Genomic DNA, 21453 nt, shown 5'->3' with positions numbered 1-21453 from the left:
AGTAGACAATACTGACTTTGATGGACCGAGGGTCTGATTCAGTATAAGGCAGCTACATATGTTCATATGTTAAATGGTTGGGCATGCTATTGCTGACCCTCATATTGTTAGCCGCCCTGAGCCTGCCTTGGCGGGGAGGGCAGGATATAAATTAAATAAATAAAAATAATAATAATAAAATAATAATAAAAATCTTCATCAATAATTTTATACATTTTAAGGTTAACGATGTATATTGGTGTACATTTGATATAATCCGCACAAGAATATTGAAGAGAGGTTACAAAAGCAGTTTCCTGATATCCTCCACTGCAACAGCTATACTTATCTTAGCAAAGTCTTTTGAAAGTCCCACCCTGTAGATGCATAAGATCAGCAGCAGCCTCTACCTGAGCCTTCTCTGTGGTGTTTCCCCTTTTGTAAAATGGCCTGCCTGATGATCAGGAAGGTTGTTATGCTTTTATTGTTCTGCAGAGTGTGTAAATCAGAATTATTCAGGAGGATTGTAATAATGCAGGTTGTAATAAAATGGTATTGTTCAGGGTGACTTTTTTTTTAACCAAAGAGACTAGGGCTATCGTTTATGGTACTGTTTATTGTTTTCTGACATCTCTAATCTAGCTTCTAGACTGCTTATGATATGCCATGTTATATACCATTTCATGGCATTGTTTTCTAATTCTCCAATCCAATTTTATTGTATTGTTCATTGTGTCTTATACTGTTTCTATTGCATGATCTTTCAATTTTTTAAATCCACCATGAGTCCCAGCAAGAAAGGTAGACTATCAATAAAAGAAATCTTGCTGCGGGTTGGTGGCCATGGTGGGGTGGCTAAAGAAGAGCAGGCTGAGACTGAACCCAATAAAGATGGAGATTCTGTGGCTGGGGGGGGGGGAGGGGGGGATTCTCCTCAGGATGGGGGCACAGATTCCCTGCTCTTGATGGAATGCCACTGGCATCAGCATAGTCCATCAGGAGATTGGGTGTGATCCTGGATGCCTCCTTAAATATGGAGGCCCAGTTCATGCATACTGTCAAGCTGGCATTTTTCCATCTCTGTCAGGTTCAGCAATTGGCCCCTTTCTTGTCACGCCCCAATCTTGCCACAATTATCCATGTGATGGTCACCTCCAGACTGGACTACTGTAACCCACTCTATGCTGGCCTGTCCTTGAAACTGACCCTGAAGCTCCAACTGGTCCAGAATGTGGTGGCGCAAGTCCTGATGGAAATGTAATGGACAGCACATATACAACTTGTGCTGTGCCACCTACACTGGCTTCCACTGAAGTACCAGAACAAGGTCAAGGTTTTGGTGTTAACTTCTAAGGCCCTGAGCAGTCAGGGACCAACGTATCTGCAGGATCACCTCCTCTGGTATGTCCCCGGGGAAAACATTACGCTCCCTGGATAACAACCTGCTGGTGATTCCCAGCCCCAAACATATACAGCAGTCATCAACCAGGGCCAGGCCTTTTTGAGTCCTGGACCAGGCCCGTAGCCAGAAAATTTCAAATGGGGAGGCCCGCGAAATAAAATTTTGGCCCCCCGCTCTGGCAGCTCCCACTCTCTCCGCCGCCGTTGCTCTGGCGGGCCTCGATCTCCCTGCGGCTCTGGCGGCCCCACCCCCTCTGCGACGCCTCCCCCCTGCCTCCAACCCACCTGGTGAAGGCCCACCCCCCCTTTCCCTTTGCCTCCCCCCCGCACAATCACGGCAAGCCCTAGAAAGAAAAATAAGCCGTGATCGGGGGGGGGGGGGTGATGGGAAGAAAAGGGAAAGGAGGGGCAGGCAGCACTAGTGGTGCCGGCAGAGGAGTAAAGGGTGGCGGGCGAGCCCTGGGGGGAGGTGCAAACCAGTGCTGATCAGGGATTTATTTTTCTTTCTGGGGGCTGCTGTGATTGCATGCGGGGGAGGAGACAAAGGGAAAGGAAGGGTGGGCAGCGGCAGCAGCAGCGAAGGCTGGCTGGTGGAGGAAGCACAGGTGGTGGGCAGCGCGCTGGGGGGGGTTGGAAGCAGGCGCTGAATGGAGGAGCATTACAGGGGGAAGGGGGGGGTTAATAAAGGCTAAGGGCCTGTCCTGGCCCCAACCTGGCCCCAACCTGGTGGAACTCTCTGCCAAACACCATTAGGGCCCTGTGGCATCTTATGCAAATCTGCTCAGCCTGCAAGGCAGAGATGTTCCACCAGGCTTTTGGTTGAGGGCAGCAACAGTTTCCATTCTGGCTGGCACCCTACCATGTTTTCCTTTCCTTCAGACTGTTTCTCCTCCCTGTACACTCATGAGACAGTCCAGTCCAGAATTAAGGGATAACGCTATTCTTAGTATCTTTGCCACTTGATGTTAGACTGCTGCAGAATGTATTTGTTCTTAACTTTTAAATGTTTTAATTATGTTGTGTATCGCCCAGAGCCATGCAATTGCAGGGATTGGGTGATGCATAAATTTAAATAAATAAATAACACAGATCACAGAAAGGGTCTGGGATCCCTGTACTCTGGCTTCATGATTCCAACCAGTTAGATGAGTCAGGAAAGCCAACAAGCAAGGCATAAAAACAAAAGTTGTTCTTCTCTATTGTTTCTGCCTCCCCTCATCAACTGGCATCAGAGGCATGCTGCCCCGAAGATGGAGATTCTACTTTGCCATCATGGCTGACAGCTTCTGAAAAACAGACTGATTGGTTTGTCTTATCTCCTTTTAAAGCCATTTAAATGAATGGCCATCACCATATCTTCTGGCAGCAAATGCCAAAATGTAATTATGAATTGTATAAAAATTATTCCTTCTGTCTAGAATTTATTGCCTGTAAGTTTAATTGGATGACGCCAAGTTCTAGCATCATTGTAGAGGGGGAAAAAACTCTTACCAGCTCTCTCTACATTTTTAGATTAACACATTTCACCTCTTTATGATGTCCCAGTTAAATTTTCTACAATAAGAAGAACTAGACATTTAGCCATTCTATGCTGAGAAAATGTTCCATTCTGTTGATCAGCCATACTTATCTGTAACCATGTTAATCTGCTGCAGCAAACAGGAGTCTGACACTTTAAAGAGCAACACATTCCTATTCTAAACATCACAAGACTTCATGAACTACACCCCAGTTTGTAAAAAGCATAAGCATCTATGGACAAGTGGGCTCTAGTCCAAAAAATTCCTATAAAATTCCTATAGGTTTTTGAGAATTTTGGATTCCCATTTCTGCATTTGCTTTTCTCATTTAACAGTATTTCTAAGCTAACAGTACTGGATATAGTATGCCAAAACCAAAGTGGCTACAATATATAATAATGCTAATTTTATTTTCAAATTCCATTCAGTAGCCACTGATAAAGGAGACTGCCTATTTCACTGCCTGCACATTCAGCTGCTATTTTGATTGAACTATTCATCATAACCCTAAGAGCTGGATCATCATGGCCAAGTCAAACTATGGCAATCTTGCCCTCTTCCCTTCCTCACACTCAGGATTTTCCCTTCTCTTTCTTCTTTCATTCTTGCTGAGCAGTCCCTACATCTATTTTCTTGTTTGTTGGTCTATGGCTGTGCCATCCTGTCATGTTATTATATATTTTGATTCTGGCGCAGCCGAGAGACTTGAGGGAAGAGGCAAAAATCACCTTCTTATAACTGTATTTCTGTAACGGCACACAAGAGACTTTTAAAGTTCAAAAAATATCCAAAATATTTTATTTAACTTGGACGGGGAAAAGTCACATGGAATCAGGTGCAGGATGTGTGAGCTGAACTGATAATAAAAACTGAAGTACCTTTGTAATCACACTAAATCCAGCTAATATGTTGCCAACAAATAAGTGTTTTTGCTTTTCAACAAGGTCTTTGAAACTCTTTGGAGACTTTCTTTTCAGTTTCTGCTTTAACTCACAAGCAGAATAAGAGTCCAGTAGCAACGTAAAGACTTATAAAAAACTGTGGTAAGGTACAAGCTTTTGCAAGTCACTGCTCACTTCTTTAGATAGCTAAACAAGTTTGCCATCTATAGGAAATAGATCATCAATGTTGTGCTGAGTCCTGCGTTGACGAGGCTTTGATGCCATATTGGAATCGGTATGCTGAGGTTGAGCAGTTGAAGTTGAATGTTTAGAGTAGTTTTTGCCTTTTTTATAGGTGGTTCAGAAGTTGCTTTCAGAGCCTGAGTCATCTGCACAGCATCAGGCTGAGAATGTTCAACTGGCACAGAGACCACTGAGGGGTATGTGTGTCTTGGCTCTCCTCTGGGGGGAATCCAATTTTTCAGAATCCAAAAAAGACTGCTCCCACAAGGCAGCCTTGAGGCAAAGAGCCCTTTCTTGCCACACTTTTGGGATGAAGAGGCTGCATGCCTTACAAGAAGCTGTGTTGTGCCCTTCCCCATAGCACATGAGGGAATAGTCATTATTTTGTGCCATTTTTGTGCAACAATTGAGGCATTTTTAAAGAGTGCCATTGTAATAAGATAAAGATAATCTGTGATCCCCAAACATACAGTTTTTATCTAAGGAATTCTCTGAATGAACCAGATGAAACTGTAGTAATCCTTTCTCCACAGCAGCAGAAAAAGGACTGAGGAAAGAGTGCTATCCTCGCCCCTTATCACATTATTATTTGGACAGAAACAGAGTCTATAGCTCTGTTGTGCCATGGGGAGGGGGAGTACTCAGCTATAAAATTCTAGAAGCTTGTAGAAAACATCTCCGTGGCAGGCCTGCTCTGAGGCAGTCCCATGTGGGACTGCACAGAAGACATGGAGATGAAGTTAGTTTCCTGCTCTCCTGTGTTTTGCTACTTTTTACCGTTCTATCTGTTTATTCAGTTTGAAGTGATCATACTGAAGGTCTTCACAGTTGTATGTGTTTTCACCATCATGAAAAATGTGACATCATCTGTAAACTTGGCCACTTCACTGCACACACATAATTCCAGATCAACTGGGAGTGGGTGAAATGCTGCTGCCACCAATACAGATCCTTGGAGGAGTCTATCATTTGGAAAATGGTCCAATTTTTCCCAACTCCCTTAAAGAGGGAGGACATCTCTATAACATATTACACTGTGCAAAACAATATAAAGTTTCAAAAGGATGGCACAGCAGTCAATTACATAAGACCAAGGATTCCACTGAACTAGTTTAAGCTCTTTGCATAACCTGAGCAGCAATTCTTAATGCATTCTGCATATTTTTCTAGGTCATTAAAACATCAGCTACCATATACCTTATCTAGCATGTTTCAGTAGAATTACTAAATGAGAATTCAGTAGTTCTATTTGGTGATTTCAATAAACTTCCACTATTACTTACAATGTCACTTTAAGAAATACAGAACTACGTAGCTAAATTTCATCAGTTACTTAAACGTAATTGATTAAAATCATGTATCCCATTTAATCAGAACAGTTTACATTGTAAGATCCATCTCCCTTTAAGTTATAAGCAAATTAGGCTATTTTAGAAGACATAGAACAGAACAAACACAGCTAATACACCCTTACTTTATACCTGAATTTCACTTACACTTTATGAAATGGGAGGCTTCATACATACCTGGTCCAGTTTGACATCTTCGACCACTTTCAAAAGAGAAGAGATTGGAATCATAGCCATAGCGGCGAAGACAAAGGTAATGCCACTTGACAGAGTCCCGTTTACGAGTATACAAGATTAGTTCTGTGTCCGTAAGTTCCATTATACCAGAACCCAATTCATTACCATCATCATCCACATTAATAACCTATAAAATGTTTTTTAAAAACACGACATTAAATGCTTGCATATATAAAGGTAAATAATTTCACAGCTACTGAAAAGTAATTAACTAAAATCATGTATTCCATTAAATTCAACTCGACAAAGGTTTTTTAAACTGAAGTCTCAGCACTATTCCTGAGGCAGCATAAAGTTATCCATATAGATTATAACTGTTCATGAAATGGGATGGCTCTGTCATAAAACAATACCAATGGATTTTATTTTCTTTCTGTACCCGGGTTCATGAGTGTACAGGCCACACATATCTCAGAAGAAAACTGAAATTTACCATGGAAGTCCCTACTAATTATTAACATTCCTTCTTCTCTTCCCTGTCATTGCAAAACAGAATTCAGACCATCAAAGCAACAAAATCCCACTTAGAATTTTACCTTGAATTTGTTTCGATGGTTATCTGGGACATTTTCTTTATCTGGACAGCTACAACAGCTACCCATGACTTTTTCAGAAGACCATGTGATTGCTACAGGCAAAGCAAAGAACACAATTTTAAGAAAGTGTTGAAAGTACTCTGTGCAAATAGCAGTTAAATGTAAAAAAATAAAACTGACAAAGAACAGAATTGTGCACCAACGTGGAGTTCATATACATGAGAGATGTCACTTCAATTTCTGTTGCACAAACTTACACTTTATGACAAACATTTTACTTTGAACATAAAAATATGTGTTTATAAATAGCTATATTTATAAACACATATTTTTATGTTCAAAGTAAAATGAATGATTGGAAAATGAATAATAGGGATGAATTCAAAGGTAATTTGTCTGGAAGGGATTTCTGTCAGTGGAACAGGACTTTCTTGCCTCTTCCATTGCTGGCCAATACTTATTTATTAAGGAGCAAAGCTTACAATTAAAATAAATCACCAGCATAGAAATACACAACCCATTAACACAAGCCCACAGACCTACATAAAACTATCCATAGACCTCAGAACAGAAGCAGAGCATATAACAGATGGAAAGACAATTAAAAACTTGGAAAGGCCATCAGTCAGAGCAACAAAAGCTGTTGAAATGGAGCGCCCAAGAATGGAGGAAGAAGAGATTGGAATTATACCCTGCCCTTTACTCTGAGTCTGAGCAGTTTACAATCTCCTTTCCTTACATTTCCCCACAACAGACACCCTGTGAGGTAGGTGGGGCTGAAAGAGCTCTTTTGAGAACTACTCTTAAGAGAACAGCTCTTAAGTCATACCAACAGCTGTGGAGGAGTGGGGAATCAAACTTGGTTTTTCCAGATTAGAGTTCATGCTCTTAACCACTACATCAAACTAGCAACCTTGTGGGAGTTATTTAGGTCATTTGGGTCTAGAGATGCCTTCTTCTGGAGGGGCCTCACAACTGCTTCTTTCAAAGCTGTGTGAAATATATGCACTTCTTCAGAGAAGCAGTTATTGCCTTCTGGACCCATTCATTCAACCCAGCCTGGCACAGCATTATTAGCCAAGAGTGGCAAGGGGCAAGCCCAGAATTAGGTGCCCTGCCACTTCTAAGCAATATATTCACTATATCCGGTCTCACCAAATGAAAGTCATTCATATGATGACAACTGGACTCAGCTCCAGTAGCATTCTGACTGAATGAACCATGGTATCTAAGTCACTGCAGATGCAAGTAACTTATCTGCAAAATTTACCTACACTGGCCACTAGTTTCAAAACTATTGTATAGTCACATAGGCAGAAGGGCCAGTGACATAAAAGCACCCCATAGTGGCATGACTTCTATCAGGCAGTAATGGCTTTGACTATAGGGAAGAGGCCATTGCTCAGTGGTAGAGCATCAGCTTGGCATGCAGAAGGTCCCAGGTTCAATCCCCAGCATCTCCAGTTAAAAGGTCAGGCTGTAGGTGATGTGAAAGAACTCCACCTGAGCTTCTGGTGAGCAGCTGCCAGTCTGAGTGGACAACACTGACTTCGATGGATCCAGGATCTCATTCAGTGAAAGGCAGCTTCATGTGTTCAGACTAGAAGAATCCCGAAGAAAGCTAGCCCCCCCCCCAGCAATAATTATTTAAAAGGGAGCTCTAAAGTAACTGTGCGAGAGTCTCCTCCCCCTCCCCCCTGCTACTTCAGGAAGACAACGTAAGTAGTGACATTGATATTACAGCTATTTTCAATTCAAGAAAATATTTTAAACACAAGCAAAGAACATCTGCGTAAAGTGAAACTCACCTAGATTTGGCCATTAATATTCCTAGCCTCTGGTGCAGCATCAGTATTTCTGTCATACTTCAAAACATTGTGTTCTTCTTCCACACAAATTGCCACTTGATCTAGAAAGCAAAATTTAAAAATTGGTGGCTTAAAGAGTTTTAAAACATGAAACTGGCGCTGAAACCAAAATAGCATAAAGAGATGTTTGGATAGGGAAGTGTGCAAGCCACTGTTGGCCACTGAGGTGTTGCCTTTCAATACTGTCATTTATTTAAGGGTGGTGCCCAGCCTGACCTCTCTTTATGCAAGTAAGAAAGAACAGACAGGTCAATACAATGTGGGGACAGGACATTTCCAGCTGTAACAGATCTCTCACCCGCTCTGCACATTTCATAATCAAATGCTTATTATTATTATTATTATTATGGCTGTTCTTTACATTTTAGTAATTCTGCAAGTTCTGTTATTTGCCACTTGCCTGAGACAGGTAACAGCTCCCACCAGACAACAATCTGAGGAGGCAACTAAGGAAGCCAAATCATACAGGTAGCCAGCCCCATGTATGCGGCATGTAAGCCTTGAAAGAGTGACTGTGGCGCATCAAAAATTATTATTTAGAACATGCATTTACCACCTCACCATTAACAGTGTACAAGAAATGTTCTACAGTCAGTGGAATGAAACAATGTAGTATCAATATAAACCACAGAATTTTAAAACATAGTATCTAAAACTAAAGATAGCACATGTGGCCAATGTATTAGGGGCTGTATCAAAGCCTGTAAAAAATGGGTATGTATGCATCTTGATTCAGAGTGACACAGTGATTGCCACATTCCCAGGCTCAAAGGAAACAACGTCAAGAATCTGTGGTGTGGATCGTACCCCTATTCAGTCTGGTATTTGACTAAGGGAGCTTTGACTCTTAAAAGCTTATACTCCCAAAGTCTTGTTGGTCTCTAAGATGCTGCTATACTCAAATGTAGGCTGTACCCCGATCCCATGACCCCACTGAGCAAAGCTTGAACATAGCTTGTTGGAAGATGGTTGGATCTAGCCCCATATCTATACATATTTTCCTATCCGGTGAACATAAGGATTGACTATTATTTTTCTACTGAGGTGCAAGGGAAGAAGTGGTGGCAAATACAGGAAAGAGGATGGGAGGGAGGAAAAAGAAAATGGATAAAGCAGACCTAGGGCAAGTGATCAATTCCCTAAGTTAAAAAGCTGACAGACAGCAGTTAAAACTGCTTTGTTTACTTGTAGGATTTTAAACATCAAGGTCATACAAGTCCAACCTGCTAAACAGACACTTGTTCCTTTCAAACAGAAGCAACTGGACAAGCATTGGTATGCACACAGACGTTAATGCCGCAGCAGGCCAATGTCTCAAATACATAATGTGCATATTATTCATCCCAGAAGACAATATATTTTTAAAGCAAGGGGAAAGTCCCCTTGACTAAACATTTTAAAGGCAACATGTCATATCACTACACAGCCCTTCAACTCTTGTAGGTAAAACAGAATGGTCCAATAAAATGAAAGCCTTTTGATAATACTACACAAGTCCAGTTTTTCACAAGACTCCAAGAAAGCCAAGATTGTGATACAGTCACCAATAGTCTACTCCATCTCTCTTGAACATCTTTGTTTTTGCATCAGTGTCAATTATTGAGCCCCACCTTCATTTGTGCAATCTAGTGTTTCTTTTTAAACAAATACTTGGGTCAGTTCTCAGTATCACACAAGTGAAAACTGAGTAGCTGTACTGAAGTCTGTAGCACACATAAATTAATGCAGCCCATGTGTGTTGAATTAATAAGATTAGAACCTGACTCATTATACATTCACTGTTATGACTAAGAAATATCTTGTTTAGAAAACTTTAATTATATGTATTGCATAAAGTATTACTTTTTCTTAAAGAAAAAAATCATTGCCAGTGGCCATTCCTTTCATCTTGCATAATTAAATTGCAGTGGGAAGGCTCAATTGGTGTTCTCTAAGCTTACACACACAATGCTGATTGCTTTTTACACACTACACACATCCTACCTCTCCACTCTAGAGTACAGTCTTAAAGAACATCTGATACAGAATAATGTCTATAATTTATTTTTGCTCTCCTTGAAACTGAAATAAAACTTCATAGCAAGATCCAATTTTCATTGCCAACTCTTCCTAAAGATTTGTTGAAACACACTTCATCTACTGTGGAGCATACAAAAGTTATGGGATAATAATGGCAGAGACATTTATCACAGATTTTACCAGCAACTAAAGTAAACAGGCCTTGAATCACAATGTGTAAATCATCTAATAGTTTCTTTCAGACTTGACCTACATACAGAAGATATCAAAAGCTAGACACTGTATTCCCCAGACAGTCATTTAGGGAACAATACCAATTTTGAAGCTAGCACCATTTCATTTCCATTATAAAACCAATGTCTTTTTTTCAAAGCAAGAATCACTGTAATCAAATAGTGAACTAACTCATCTCTGTATAGATGACAAATGCAGCATAAGAAAGGCGCCTAGAAACAAAATGAGGGCCTCAACATACTACAGGGACTTTCCATATAGCCACAGAAACATGACTGAAAATTTACCAAAAACAAGGTAACCTTTAAAAAAATCTGCTTAGAACTAAATTGCACTCCAAAATCCATAGCCAATAGGAAACAGCGAAAGGAAAGGGGTGAAGAGAGGGAGATAAATCAGACTGCTCAAGTCTCTAAAAGCTCACAGAATGTTTGAGAAGATTTTGGAGCAGGGCTTTTCAAATTAACATCCTTCCGCATAATTCCATGAGTCCTAAACGTCCACATTTTATTTAGAATTGGAAAAGTTTTTAAACTCTGCTTTGTTGTACTGTGTGGTGCATACAATAAACAGCAGGCATTAGGACAAAGTCTTGTTGAAACAATGCAGTTATTGTAAAAATAAATATTCTCAAGGACTAGGCGCAGCCACTGGATAGCATACTAGTTTATTTAAAAATGAAAATTTCAGCTTCTATCAAATAATTTCTTGAAATGTAAGATCTTGACAATATATACACATTTTTTACAGGACCAAATAAAAGAACAAATTTTATGGTTATAAAACTGGTATCATGATTTTTACTGGCCTGACAATGTAAATGGATTTTAATGTCTTAAACTGGCAGGAGGAAATCGCTGCTGGTGTTAAGAGCTTCCAGAATTTAAGGCAAGCTCATTGCCAAGGCCCTGGTTCCATCCAAAATCTTAATGTATGCACAACACCCTACAAATAACACATACACACACTAGAAATTGCATACCAGTTTGAAAAGGAATTTGAACAAGCTGTAACATGGTGCTGATGAGGCAGATATGTAAGCGGGCAAATGCATTGCTTGTCTTTTTTGAGCAAAACTGCCAGGCTGCTGACTAAACTAAAACTGCTGTATAATCATTGGAGTTCAGAAACTCCAGTCTAAGAGCGCTGATACTGTCCTGGAACTTTCTTTAATTTTTCAAAGTCTCAGCAGTTTTTCAGGTAAATTAGTACAAGATTTACATGAAGCAAATTAGTATGCAAACATCCATTTTACAATTCTCTTGGCTACCTCTGAGTTATGTACAACTGAGTGATTGAGTGGTAATTTGGTTCACAATCAAAGTATTCCATAACGCTGTAAAATCCCAGGTAATTTGATTGTCAGGGCTGATAAAGACTGGAAGTAGTTTTTCTGCCCTACCAGTGCAAAAGCTGACTTGGTGAATTGGATCAAGATCCTCTTCGCCCAGCCCAGCTGTTTGTCTGGTAATTTAAGGTATGTCATTCCTGAATATAAAAACATCAGTTAACAATCACGGTCAACAATCACTCAGTGAATTTGCCTATTACTTTTTCAAAGGCCATTTTCACATGGGCTATTTGCCCCATATTCAGTGCTACTGGGAAGTGTTTTCCCCCTACTTCCCCACAGTACCATGGTGCATTCCCGGCATTTCTCCTTTATAAACTGGCTTTGCTACAAAGGTTTGATAAAGATCACAGCAGAGCCTGGGTGGCTACTATTCAGGTGGGGAAGTTCAGATTTTTCTGGTCCCTCCTATAAGGCAGTCATTTCTGGTCCCTCCCACAAGGCAGTAACCACCAGCCCACACCACCAGAGGACTTTCTTTAACTGAATTGGCTATGGACTATTGTTATAACAGTCTATGTATCAGATTCTCTAAATTCCATTATTTCATTTAAAACAGAAAAAGTTACTCACCTATTTTATTGTTGGAAGGTAATAAAAAAAGATGGAGACTTACTTTTTTAAAAAATTAAGAGAACCTGATAAAGAGATAGCTAAATAATTGAATGTGCTGATAATACAGGTGGAGGAATGTCCACTGCCAGAGGACTGGGGCAGAGAAACCAAGAGGAATTTGGTCATGAGGAAGCACCATTGCTGGGGCACTGCATCATCAGCAACAGGGACACTACACAAGCCTGCCCCCCCATGCGGAAACATCAAAGTCAGTAAAGTAGCAAATTCTATAAGTTAACTTTGTGCCATGTGAAACAGTACTTCTTTGTACATGTCATAAATAAGGATGGGCATGAACCTAAAAAGAGCAGTTCAGTTCAGAGTTTGAGGTGGCTGATAAAACAAACCCCAAACTGAGCCAAAAGTGACCCACCTGAAATGAGCTGCTCTTTCCCTCTCAGCTGCAGCTTGCCACAGCCAGAAGCAGGGGTGGGGACCACCCTGGAAGGGATTTCCCTTCTACCCGTCTTCTGGCCACAGTTCACTGGGGTCAGGAGAAAGGGGGGGACTGCCCAGAAAAGGAACTCCTTTCTCCTGACCAAAGTTCACCGTGGCCAGGAGAAAGAGGGCAGGGATTGCCTGGGAAGGGTTGCCAACCATTTAACCATTTAGTTTTGCTCTCGGCTGCTTTGAAGGGGGGGGGGGGGACTTTGAAGGGATTTAATGGTGCATAGCCATTTAACCTAACAGCTCAGTGGAACCCCCAGTCAGCTGCCAGCCATTTAACCTGTCGGTTTCACTCCCCCCCCCCTTAAACCTAGCAAATGAGCAGGTCTGCCAGTCGGCTGTCAGGTTTAAATGGCTATCAGCCATTTAACCTGTTGGTTTCGCTCTCCCCACCTCTGAAGGGAGGGAACGAAACTGAGGGGTATAATGGCTCACAGCCAGTTAAACCTAACAGCTCAGCATGTCTGCCAGTCAGCTGTTAGGTTTAAATGGCTGGTCCTGAACAACTGAAGTGGACAAAAGTCCAGTAAATGTTTGAGGCACTTTCCCCAAACATTGGTTCGTGAGCCAATTTGTGTGCATCCCTAGATGTAAATGGTATCACACTTCACTAGACACCTCTGAATTCTATCACTATCATATTTTTCTTCCAAGAACATTAATTTTAAATATTCTACACTTTTCCAGGTTTAAACCTTCCAAAATAAAAAGATGGTTTCTAGTTCAAGCCTAACTCATAAAAGAATGTAATGTCTAATCTATAAATTGCTGAACTGCAATTAATGTTTAATCTACAAATTGCAAACACTAATTCTACCTTAATATGTTCAAATATTCATTCTTCAATAGAAAACACAATTCCACATTTAGGCATAGGAATTCAGTTCAAACAGTATTGTAATTATATATTCACCTTTCATATGAAGCAGAACAATTCTTCAAGAGCAATTTCCCTGGGCCAACAAGATACTTCTTATATTGCCTTGGCCTTCCCCACTCACGCTCCCCTGATATGATACAAAAGAAAAATAAAACAGGGGAAGTAAGTACCCAAGGGCCAAACCAGAAATTACCTGGGAATGCATGATTAGGAGGATCCTACAGTTATTTAAAAGCTGCTTTGGTGGCCTCAATTCAAATGAAGGAGAAGATGGCAATCTAGAAAATAACAAACAAAGAATAACCCCTTCATTCCCCCAGTATCAAAGTCCTGATGTTAACTATACCCATCAGAGTTGCTTTTAGCCTTTAAAACAGCTGGGTATGTGTGTCCTAATCATGGATCTCTTGCTTCAAATCTATTTTGGACTTTTTCTGCATCAAATAAAGTGAAAATAAAGTCAAAAGCATACTCTGTGGCTCTAATTGATTTTATTGTAGTTTTAATAACTATTTTACTGGATTGTTCAAATCTGTAATCCTATTGGAAGCCACTATATAAACCTTTGGCTCATGGGCAGTGTTAAAAAAAAACAGCAGCCAAACTTAACAATGCACTAGAGAACCAAGATTTTCCTCTCTCTAACAGGACAGAACAAACTTACTAGAACAGTACTGGAGTGCCTTTTTTAAACACTTTTTGTTAGAAGCAGCAAAAAGAAGAAGCCACACGAAATTAGCCTATTTAAGCTTTTAATACCTAACTTGTGTATGTTATAATTTTCTTGTACTGGCATGCAAAAAAATTAATGCATGATGCAGAAAGCCTCAAATACTGAAAAGACTATACAAAGTAAGTTTTTACTAAGCTTCAGAAGTAAGTGCCACAGCTGCTGCTTTCAGAACATGAAAGAAACTACATTCAGTTTGGAAGTTTATGAACACATTCTTCAAATACCAGTAATATTAAAGGTCTCAGAAAAGGCAAGACCTTGTTCCCCAGCCTTAACATCACAGTTTAATCCTTTGAACAGCTGATAAAAAACCCTGCAATCTAGTTGGACTTCACAGCTTAAGGGAAAAAATCCAACATTCTGAAGAAAGTAAGTTAACTTCCTGAAATATCTTACAAAGATAAGGTCTGAACCTTTGCAGAATCATTTCACAGTAGTTCCAGCAAAAATTAAAATCTCAGGTTTTAGGTAATATTCAGCAATTTTCCAAACAATTATTCAACATATTTACATAAATTCTGCATCAGTCGCACAGGTCACAAACAGGCTCAAATAGAGGAATAAACACAGATGTTTGTGCTTGCTTCTGCAGCACATATACTAAAATTGGAATGATACAGATGTTTATCATTTTATTGTATTAATTACTTTTTAGCATAAAACTGTCTCCTGAATTGAAATTGAAAATTAATCTCAGAGTATTAAAATGAATATACAAATACATGAAGCTTCCATAAGAGACCACTGATCTATCAAAGTCAGTACTGTCTACTCTGGCAGCAACTCTCCAGGGTCTCAGACAGAAGTCTGTAATATCACCTATTACCTGATTCTTTTAACTGGAGATGCTGGGGATTGAACTTGGGACATTCTGCATGCCAAGCAGATGCTTTGCTACTGAGCTTCACACACCTCCTAGATCTAATCTGTATGTAACACCTAAATGTCTGTTAACACAGTACTCTCTTCAGCTGTGGAAGCATGGTTTTGCAAAGTCCTTTAAATAGCATCTCTTTTTTTGGGAACATATCCTTTGTATCATGTTCACCCATAACACAGTTATAGCAACAACAAAATCCACAAACTGTGCAGATGGAAACATTTGCTCAATATATACAGGGGTCAAATTCTGACAAGATTTCCACTGACAGGAGGGAGGGTATTTTTTTGCCAGTGCCCCTGTGACAGTCAAGAGTTAATGTTCCAACGAAGTCTGAGAACTTTTGAGTAACAGGTGGTTCAAACAGAATTCTATGGAAAGCATCAGTTAAGAAATGTCAGTTGGGAACTGACAGTTGAAGAAGAGACAGTTTAGCATTGACTGAGGCCTGGAAAGAAGGCAAGGAGGACTGAGAGGATTACAGAAGATCACTGTTCAAGCCAAAAAGGGACAGAGCTTCTAGTCAAGAGAAGTAATCCCTGCCCAGTGAAAAGGGAAATAGCTCTAAAGTGGGGTGATCTCTTGGTCTGTATATATAGGATTCTGAGAACTTGGTTGTACATTCCTACTTTCTAAATGTGAAGTGACAGTGAAAGTTAGAAACCTATGCTTTTGCATTAAAGCAGAACTGAAAAGAAAGCCTCTTTCTTCAAAGTTTCAAAGACCTTGTTGAAAAGCAAAAACATTTGTTGGATTTAGCTGGATTTAGTGGGATTACAAAATTACCGCAGATTTACTATCTGCTCACCTCATATATCCTACTCTTGGTTCCACCTGATCTTTCCCCCTTCAAATTAAATAAAATGTTTTGCTTATTTTTTTGGGGGGGGGGGGGAACAGGAGATCTCTGATAGGTTGGCCGAAGTCACTCCTCCTCCTTGTGTCCATGAAAAGGTAGGTAGGATCATTTTGTAGCAACAACTGATGTAATTAAGTCTATAAATTCAGAAGTAATAGTCTTTTCAAATACTTTACTTTCTTCTGCATACTACCTGCTTAGCAATTAGGGCCACAGTACTCCAAGTGGCCCATGTACACTGTTTTTTCTTCAGTCTTAACTGAAAATTTAAGGTTGCAACACACACTGACTGGCTTTCTGGATCCCTCAGATTACTATCTGAGAAGTCTTTCTAATATGAATTAGATACATACATCCTTCACAGACATCTTACCCCTACCAGAGAAATATATTTTAAAAACTGCTAGTTTTGCTTAGTTACCAGCAATCCTCTGCATCCATCCTCATGAACAAGTCACACTACTGCTGACAACAGATGGCCAGCTCAGGCGGCATCAAGCTGTCCCCAAGAGAGCTGGCCGGAAAAAAAGTGGCTGGAAGCCTCCAGACGGCCAGTGGTCTGCCCCTGGAACAGACACAGGCTGCGTGCACTCTGGAGGAGCTTCTGGAGCACTTGTGTGCCTCCCGGGTGCTTCCCGGCCATCCAGACCGTCAGGGATATGTGGTGCTTTTCTGAGGTGGCTTCAATCCAGCCCTGGAGAGACTGCGTGCGATACAGGGACAGAAGCAGGTGTGTGTGTGTACATGCTTTTTTTCATCTGCCTGCCTCCAATCCCCAGAGCAGCTCAAACTGCCTGTCTGTTATCACCCTACATATCCATTATATCCTCCTAAGATTCTTGTTTTCCAGGCTTACGCACAGCAATAAACACAGATGTTTTATCATTTTATTGTATTACTCTTTAGCATAAAACTGTCTCTTGAACTAGCTATAGCCAAAATTTTAAAAAGTAATCCTAAATGTTGGGCAACACCTTTGGCCACCTTTTTCTCCATTGTAAATTCTACCAGACACATACCTACAGCATGGACTAATGCAATTATAGTCCCAATTTATAAGCGGGGCAGTCACGCAAACCCTTCAAATTTCACTTGCTATGCTTAATGTCCTTCCCTCAGTGATCCTAACAGGAAGAATAAATGGCACACCTTTCCATAATGGATTATGTCCCTGTGCAAGTGGTGCCATCGAGACAGTATCCCATGCGCTATTAGAATGCTGTCACCACATCAATGTACAGCATAGCATATTATCACCAGTTCTTAGTAGTATTTAGTTTTACCTGACTCACACAAATTGTTTTTTCTGCTAAACAATACTGCTGATGATGTTACTGAAACTGTGGCAAAGTTCCTCCAGGCAGCTCTACTTATACATGGTAAACGAAGCTATTTTATAATGATTTAATTCATAACTTTTCAGGAATGGAACTGAAAGATGGAATATGTTTTTTATACATGTGTATGCTTTATTTTCTTTTATCCTACTCTTTTTCTATACTAACAGTTTTATAATGCCAATAAAGGAAATTGCTATGTAAGTCAGATTTATTCTTGTTTTTTTAATAAGAAAAAAGAAATGGGTCAAGTATCCCATCTTGCAGTTTCTCTAACATGTCATGAATCATTTAGAAAACTAAATAATGACAATGTGCACAGAGCTAAATATATCAACAGAGTTACGTGTGCAATGCCATTCAAAGCAGATTTATGGCCTTATGAGCCTACAGACTTCTATGGACATAGAAGGGTGTGACTCTGCTTAGGATGACACCATTAAGAGTATTATTTCAAGACGAATGTTGGTTTTCAATATGAAATGCAAGTAGAAAGATTCTGAAGTTGAAGGTGTCCATCATCTCTGCAATTGTACACTAACTTAAGCATCAACATTTCAAATATAGCAGTGAATCTGTCATACTATGCTTCAAAATAAAAAAAAGGAGTTTTCATAGTATGCTCTAAGTGCTTTGGCTTCTGAGAAAATGAAGTAATTGGAAGCTTCATACAAGCTTCAGCAGAACTGTAAATTACTACATACCGCCCACATAGCTTTGAGTGCTTGAGTGTGTGTGATTAGGAAGACTGATGCATGATCACACCAAATTCCTTCCCTCAACTCAGATCAAAAACTTGCCCTTTCAGCTACATTCTTCTTTAAACAGCCACTGTTACCCTGGCAACCCTATGCTGCTGACACAGACAGCTGGTCCATTTAAAGTTGGCCCTAGCTGGCAACTGAAATGTTTGTTCAATCAGATGGGAATTGTCTCCTTCAATTCTCCAAGCTACACATGGGAGCTGCTGCCTTCTACTTTCAAAGCTGATTATCATTTTCGTAAACTTATATAATGGTGTACTTTAATAACATACACACAGAGAAACAAATTCTTCATGTATACACCCTTTCTGTTTGACAATGCATGCCAAAAACTAAAAATTTCAACAAATCTAAGGAACAGTGACAGGGGAAAGAGGGAGAAAGCATTTTTAATTAGTATTTTTAAGTACATGCAGTAGAATTAATCAGTGGGTTGAATCTAAGGATCCTTCCTGTCCTCTGCACCCACTATCTATGCCAGGGATGTCAAACTTACTTGTTATGAGGGCCAGATCTGACATAAATGAGACCTTGTTGGGCCGGGCTATGCGTGTCATAAAATATAATGCCAGGTAGCAGAGATATAAACTTTATAAAGGACACAGACAAACTCAAAGACTATTTAAAAGCTTAAAATATTAGCACTTGTTGGTCTTAAAAATGCTTTCTTTATATCTCTCCCATGGGATCCAGTGAGCTTGACAAAGGAAGCTCTGGCTCTTTCCTTCCTTCCCCAGGGGACCAGGAGGGGGAAGAGCCTCAGCCAATAGAAGAGAGGCTTGATCAGTAGTTCTGCTGTGCAGTTGAGAGAGCCTGGAAAAGCAAGCTATCCCTCCCCCCTTCCTCCCCAAGGGAGGAGCCTCAGTCAATGGAAAAAATAGAGGTTTTGTTCTGTAGCTCCTGTGTGATTGAACAAGCCTGGCAAAGCAAGCTGCGATGCAGAAGGAAGCAAGAGAGGGAGAAGGAAGCAGATGACAGCCAGTTGCCCGGGGGTCCAACAGGAGCCCTCTGGGGGCCTGATTCAGCCCCCGGTCTGCATGTTTGACACTCCTAATCCATGCCATCAAAAAAAGCTGTTTTTAAAATCAGGAGATAAGGACTGCAGCTCAAGTGGAACATTCACAAAAAACAGCAGACCACTCTTTTGTGCAAAGCTACCTTAGGACCCAAGAAACTTTTGTGTCCCTTGAATACCAAAACACGTTGTGATACTTTAAAGCAGGGGTGTCAAACTCATGATGGCTGGATCTGACATAAATGAGACCTTGTCAGGCTAGGCCATGTCAGGCTGGGCCATGTGTGTACCTATTTAAAATTAGGTAGCGGAGACATAGATTTTATAAAGGACACAAACACAATTAAAGATTTTTTAAAAAAAAATTAAATAAAACATGCTTAAACATTAGCACTCGTTAGTCTTAAAGGTGCTTTCTTTATATCTCTCCCATGGGGTCCAAGGAACTGGGCAAAGGAAGCTCTGACTCCTTCCTTCCCCAGGAGGGGAAGGAGCCTCAGCTAATAAAAGGAAGAAAGGTTTGGCTCAGTAGCTCTGCTGTGCAACTGAGAGAGCCTAGCAAAGCAAGCTCCACCTCCCCCCTTCCTCCCCAAGGGAGAAACCTTAGCCAATGGAGAAAATAGAGGCTTTGCTCTGTAGCTTCTGTGTGATTGAGCAAGCCTGGAAAGCAAGCTGTGATGCAGAAGGAAGCAAGATGTAATGTAATGTAAAATTTTATTTATATCCCGCCCTCCCCCGCCGAAGCAGGCTCAGGGCGGCTTACAACATTTAAAATGAACAATACAATAATAAAACATTAAAATCACATTAAAACCAATCAGTAATTAAAACATTCCTAAACTAACAGTGGCGGTAAGTATTATTAATCTAGCCATAAACATTAGTACAATCATTAGTAAACGCCTGTCTGAAGAGGGTGGTCTTGCAGGCCCTGCGGAACTGGTCTAAGTTCCGCAGGGCCCGCACCTCCTCTGGGAGCTGATTCCAGAGTTGTGGGGCTGCGGCAGAAAAGGCCCGAGTGCGGGTGCTTTGCAGTTTTACTTCTTTTGGCCCAGGGATATTCAGTCTGTTTTTGCCTACTGACCTCAGTGCTCTCTGGGGCTCATATAGGGAGAGACAGTCCCTCAGGTCGGTCGGTCCTTGGCCATATAGGGCTTTAAAGGTTATGACCAGCACTTTGTACTGGATCCGGTATACAATCCAGTATACAATAAGAGAGAGGGGAAAGGAAGCAAATGACAGTCAGTTGCTCGGGGGCCTAATAGGAGCCCTCCAGGGGCCTGCTATGGCCCCTGGTCTGCACGTTTGACCCCTGCCTTAAAGATTAATAAGTTTATTGTGGCATAAGGTTTTGTGAGCTCATGCACGGCTTATTCATCAGTCTTTAAGATGCCACAAGACTCTGCTGTTTTGGCTGCCACCAACATCATATTAGTCTTTACTATAAGTATGTTTCAATAGCCATAACCCTATAAGTTTATTAAAGATAAACAGAAAGAACTTACCTAGCTCCTCAGAGCCTATCTCAGAATTGTTTTCTGTTGCCCCAGAAGGTCGGACCAGAACCAACAGGTTGAATTAAATCAAAAGAGTTTCCGTTTAACCATTAGGAAGACCTTCCTGACAGAATGGTTCCTCAGTGGAACAGGCTTCCTTGCAAGGTGGTGGGCTCTCCTTCTTTGGAGCTTTTTAATACAGCAATGCTGATTCTGTAAATTAGGCAGATCATGAGAAGAAGGGCAGAAAGGGTTGCATCAGTGTTTAGTTCTTGAGGCCCTTTCTTGCACACCCAGGGAAATGCTAATTGACACTTTGGGGTCAGTCAGCAATTTTTCTCCAGGCCAGTTTGGGCAAGGGATACTGGAGGTTTTTGCCATCTTCTGGTTATGGAGCAGGTGTTGCTGGGGATGTATGCATGTGGGGGACCTACATACCTATGGGACTGTCTCTCCCCATAAGAGTCCCGGAAGCCTCTATGATAGGCCAATCAACATCTTCTGATCATCCCTGGCCCAAAGGACATCCGGCTTGCCTCAACCAGGGCTTTAACCTGGTGGAATCAGCTCCTCAAGGAGATGCAGGCCCTACTGGATTTACTGCTATTCCGGAGGGCCCGTAAACCGGAGCTGTTCTGCCAGACTTTTGGCTGAGGCAGGCGGGCATCCTCACACCAGCTAATTGACCTCCCTGCACTGAGCACATCCTGTGTTTCAATCTGTGAAGGATGTACATATCTGTACACTGACGCTGCCTTATTTTATTTCATTTTAATGGTTTTAACTGTGTAAATTTAATTCTTATGATA

General features: G+C 40.8%; 1 protein-coding gene across 3 annotated transcripts in view; it reads right to left on the bottom strand.

Moving 5' to 3' along the window:
* Positions 1-21453, bottom strand: part of FRS2 (fibroblast growth factor receptor substrate 2) — a 67627-nt gene that overhangs the window by 7906 nt on the left and 38268 nt on the right. For 2 of the 3 annotated variants that reach the window (XM_060245046.1, XM_060245045.1), the window contains exons 2-4: positions 7955-8055; positions 6147-6238; positions 5551-5737 (exon numbers count right to left, since the gene is read on the bottom strand). In XM_060245046.1, coding sequence (XP_060101029.1) covers positions 5551-5737; positions 6147-6212 — 253 coding nt within the window. In that variant the 5' untranslated portion in view covers positions 6213-6238; positions 7955-8055. Of the gene's footprint in view, positions 1-5550; positions 5738-6146; positions 6239-7954; positions 8056-13593; positions 13688-21453 lie in introns of all 3 variants that reach the window. The other variant, XM_060245047.1, reaches the window with a different exon arrangement.

The sequence above is a fragment of the Heteronotia binoei genome, chromosome 8 (genome assembly GCF_032191835.1).
Source record: "Heteronotia binoei isolate CCM8104 ecotype False Entrance Well chromosome 8, APGP_CSIRO_Hbin_v1, whole genome shotgun sequence".
NCBI classification, from domain to species: domain Eukaryota; kingdom Metazoa; phylum Chordata; class Lepidosauria; order Squamata; family Gekkonidae; genus Heteronotia; species Heteronotia binoei.
The sequence above is the reverse complement of the archived record's forward strand: the minus strand, read 5'-3'. Positions and strand labels throughout refer to the sequence as shown.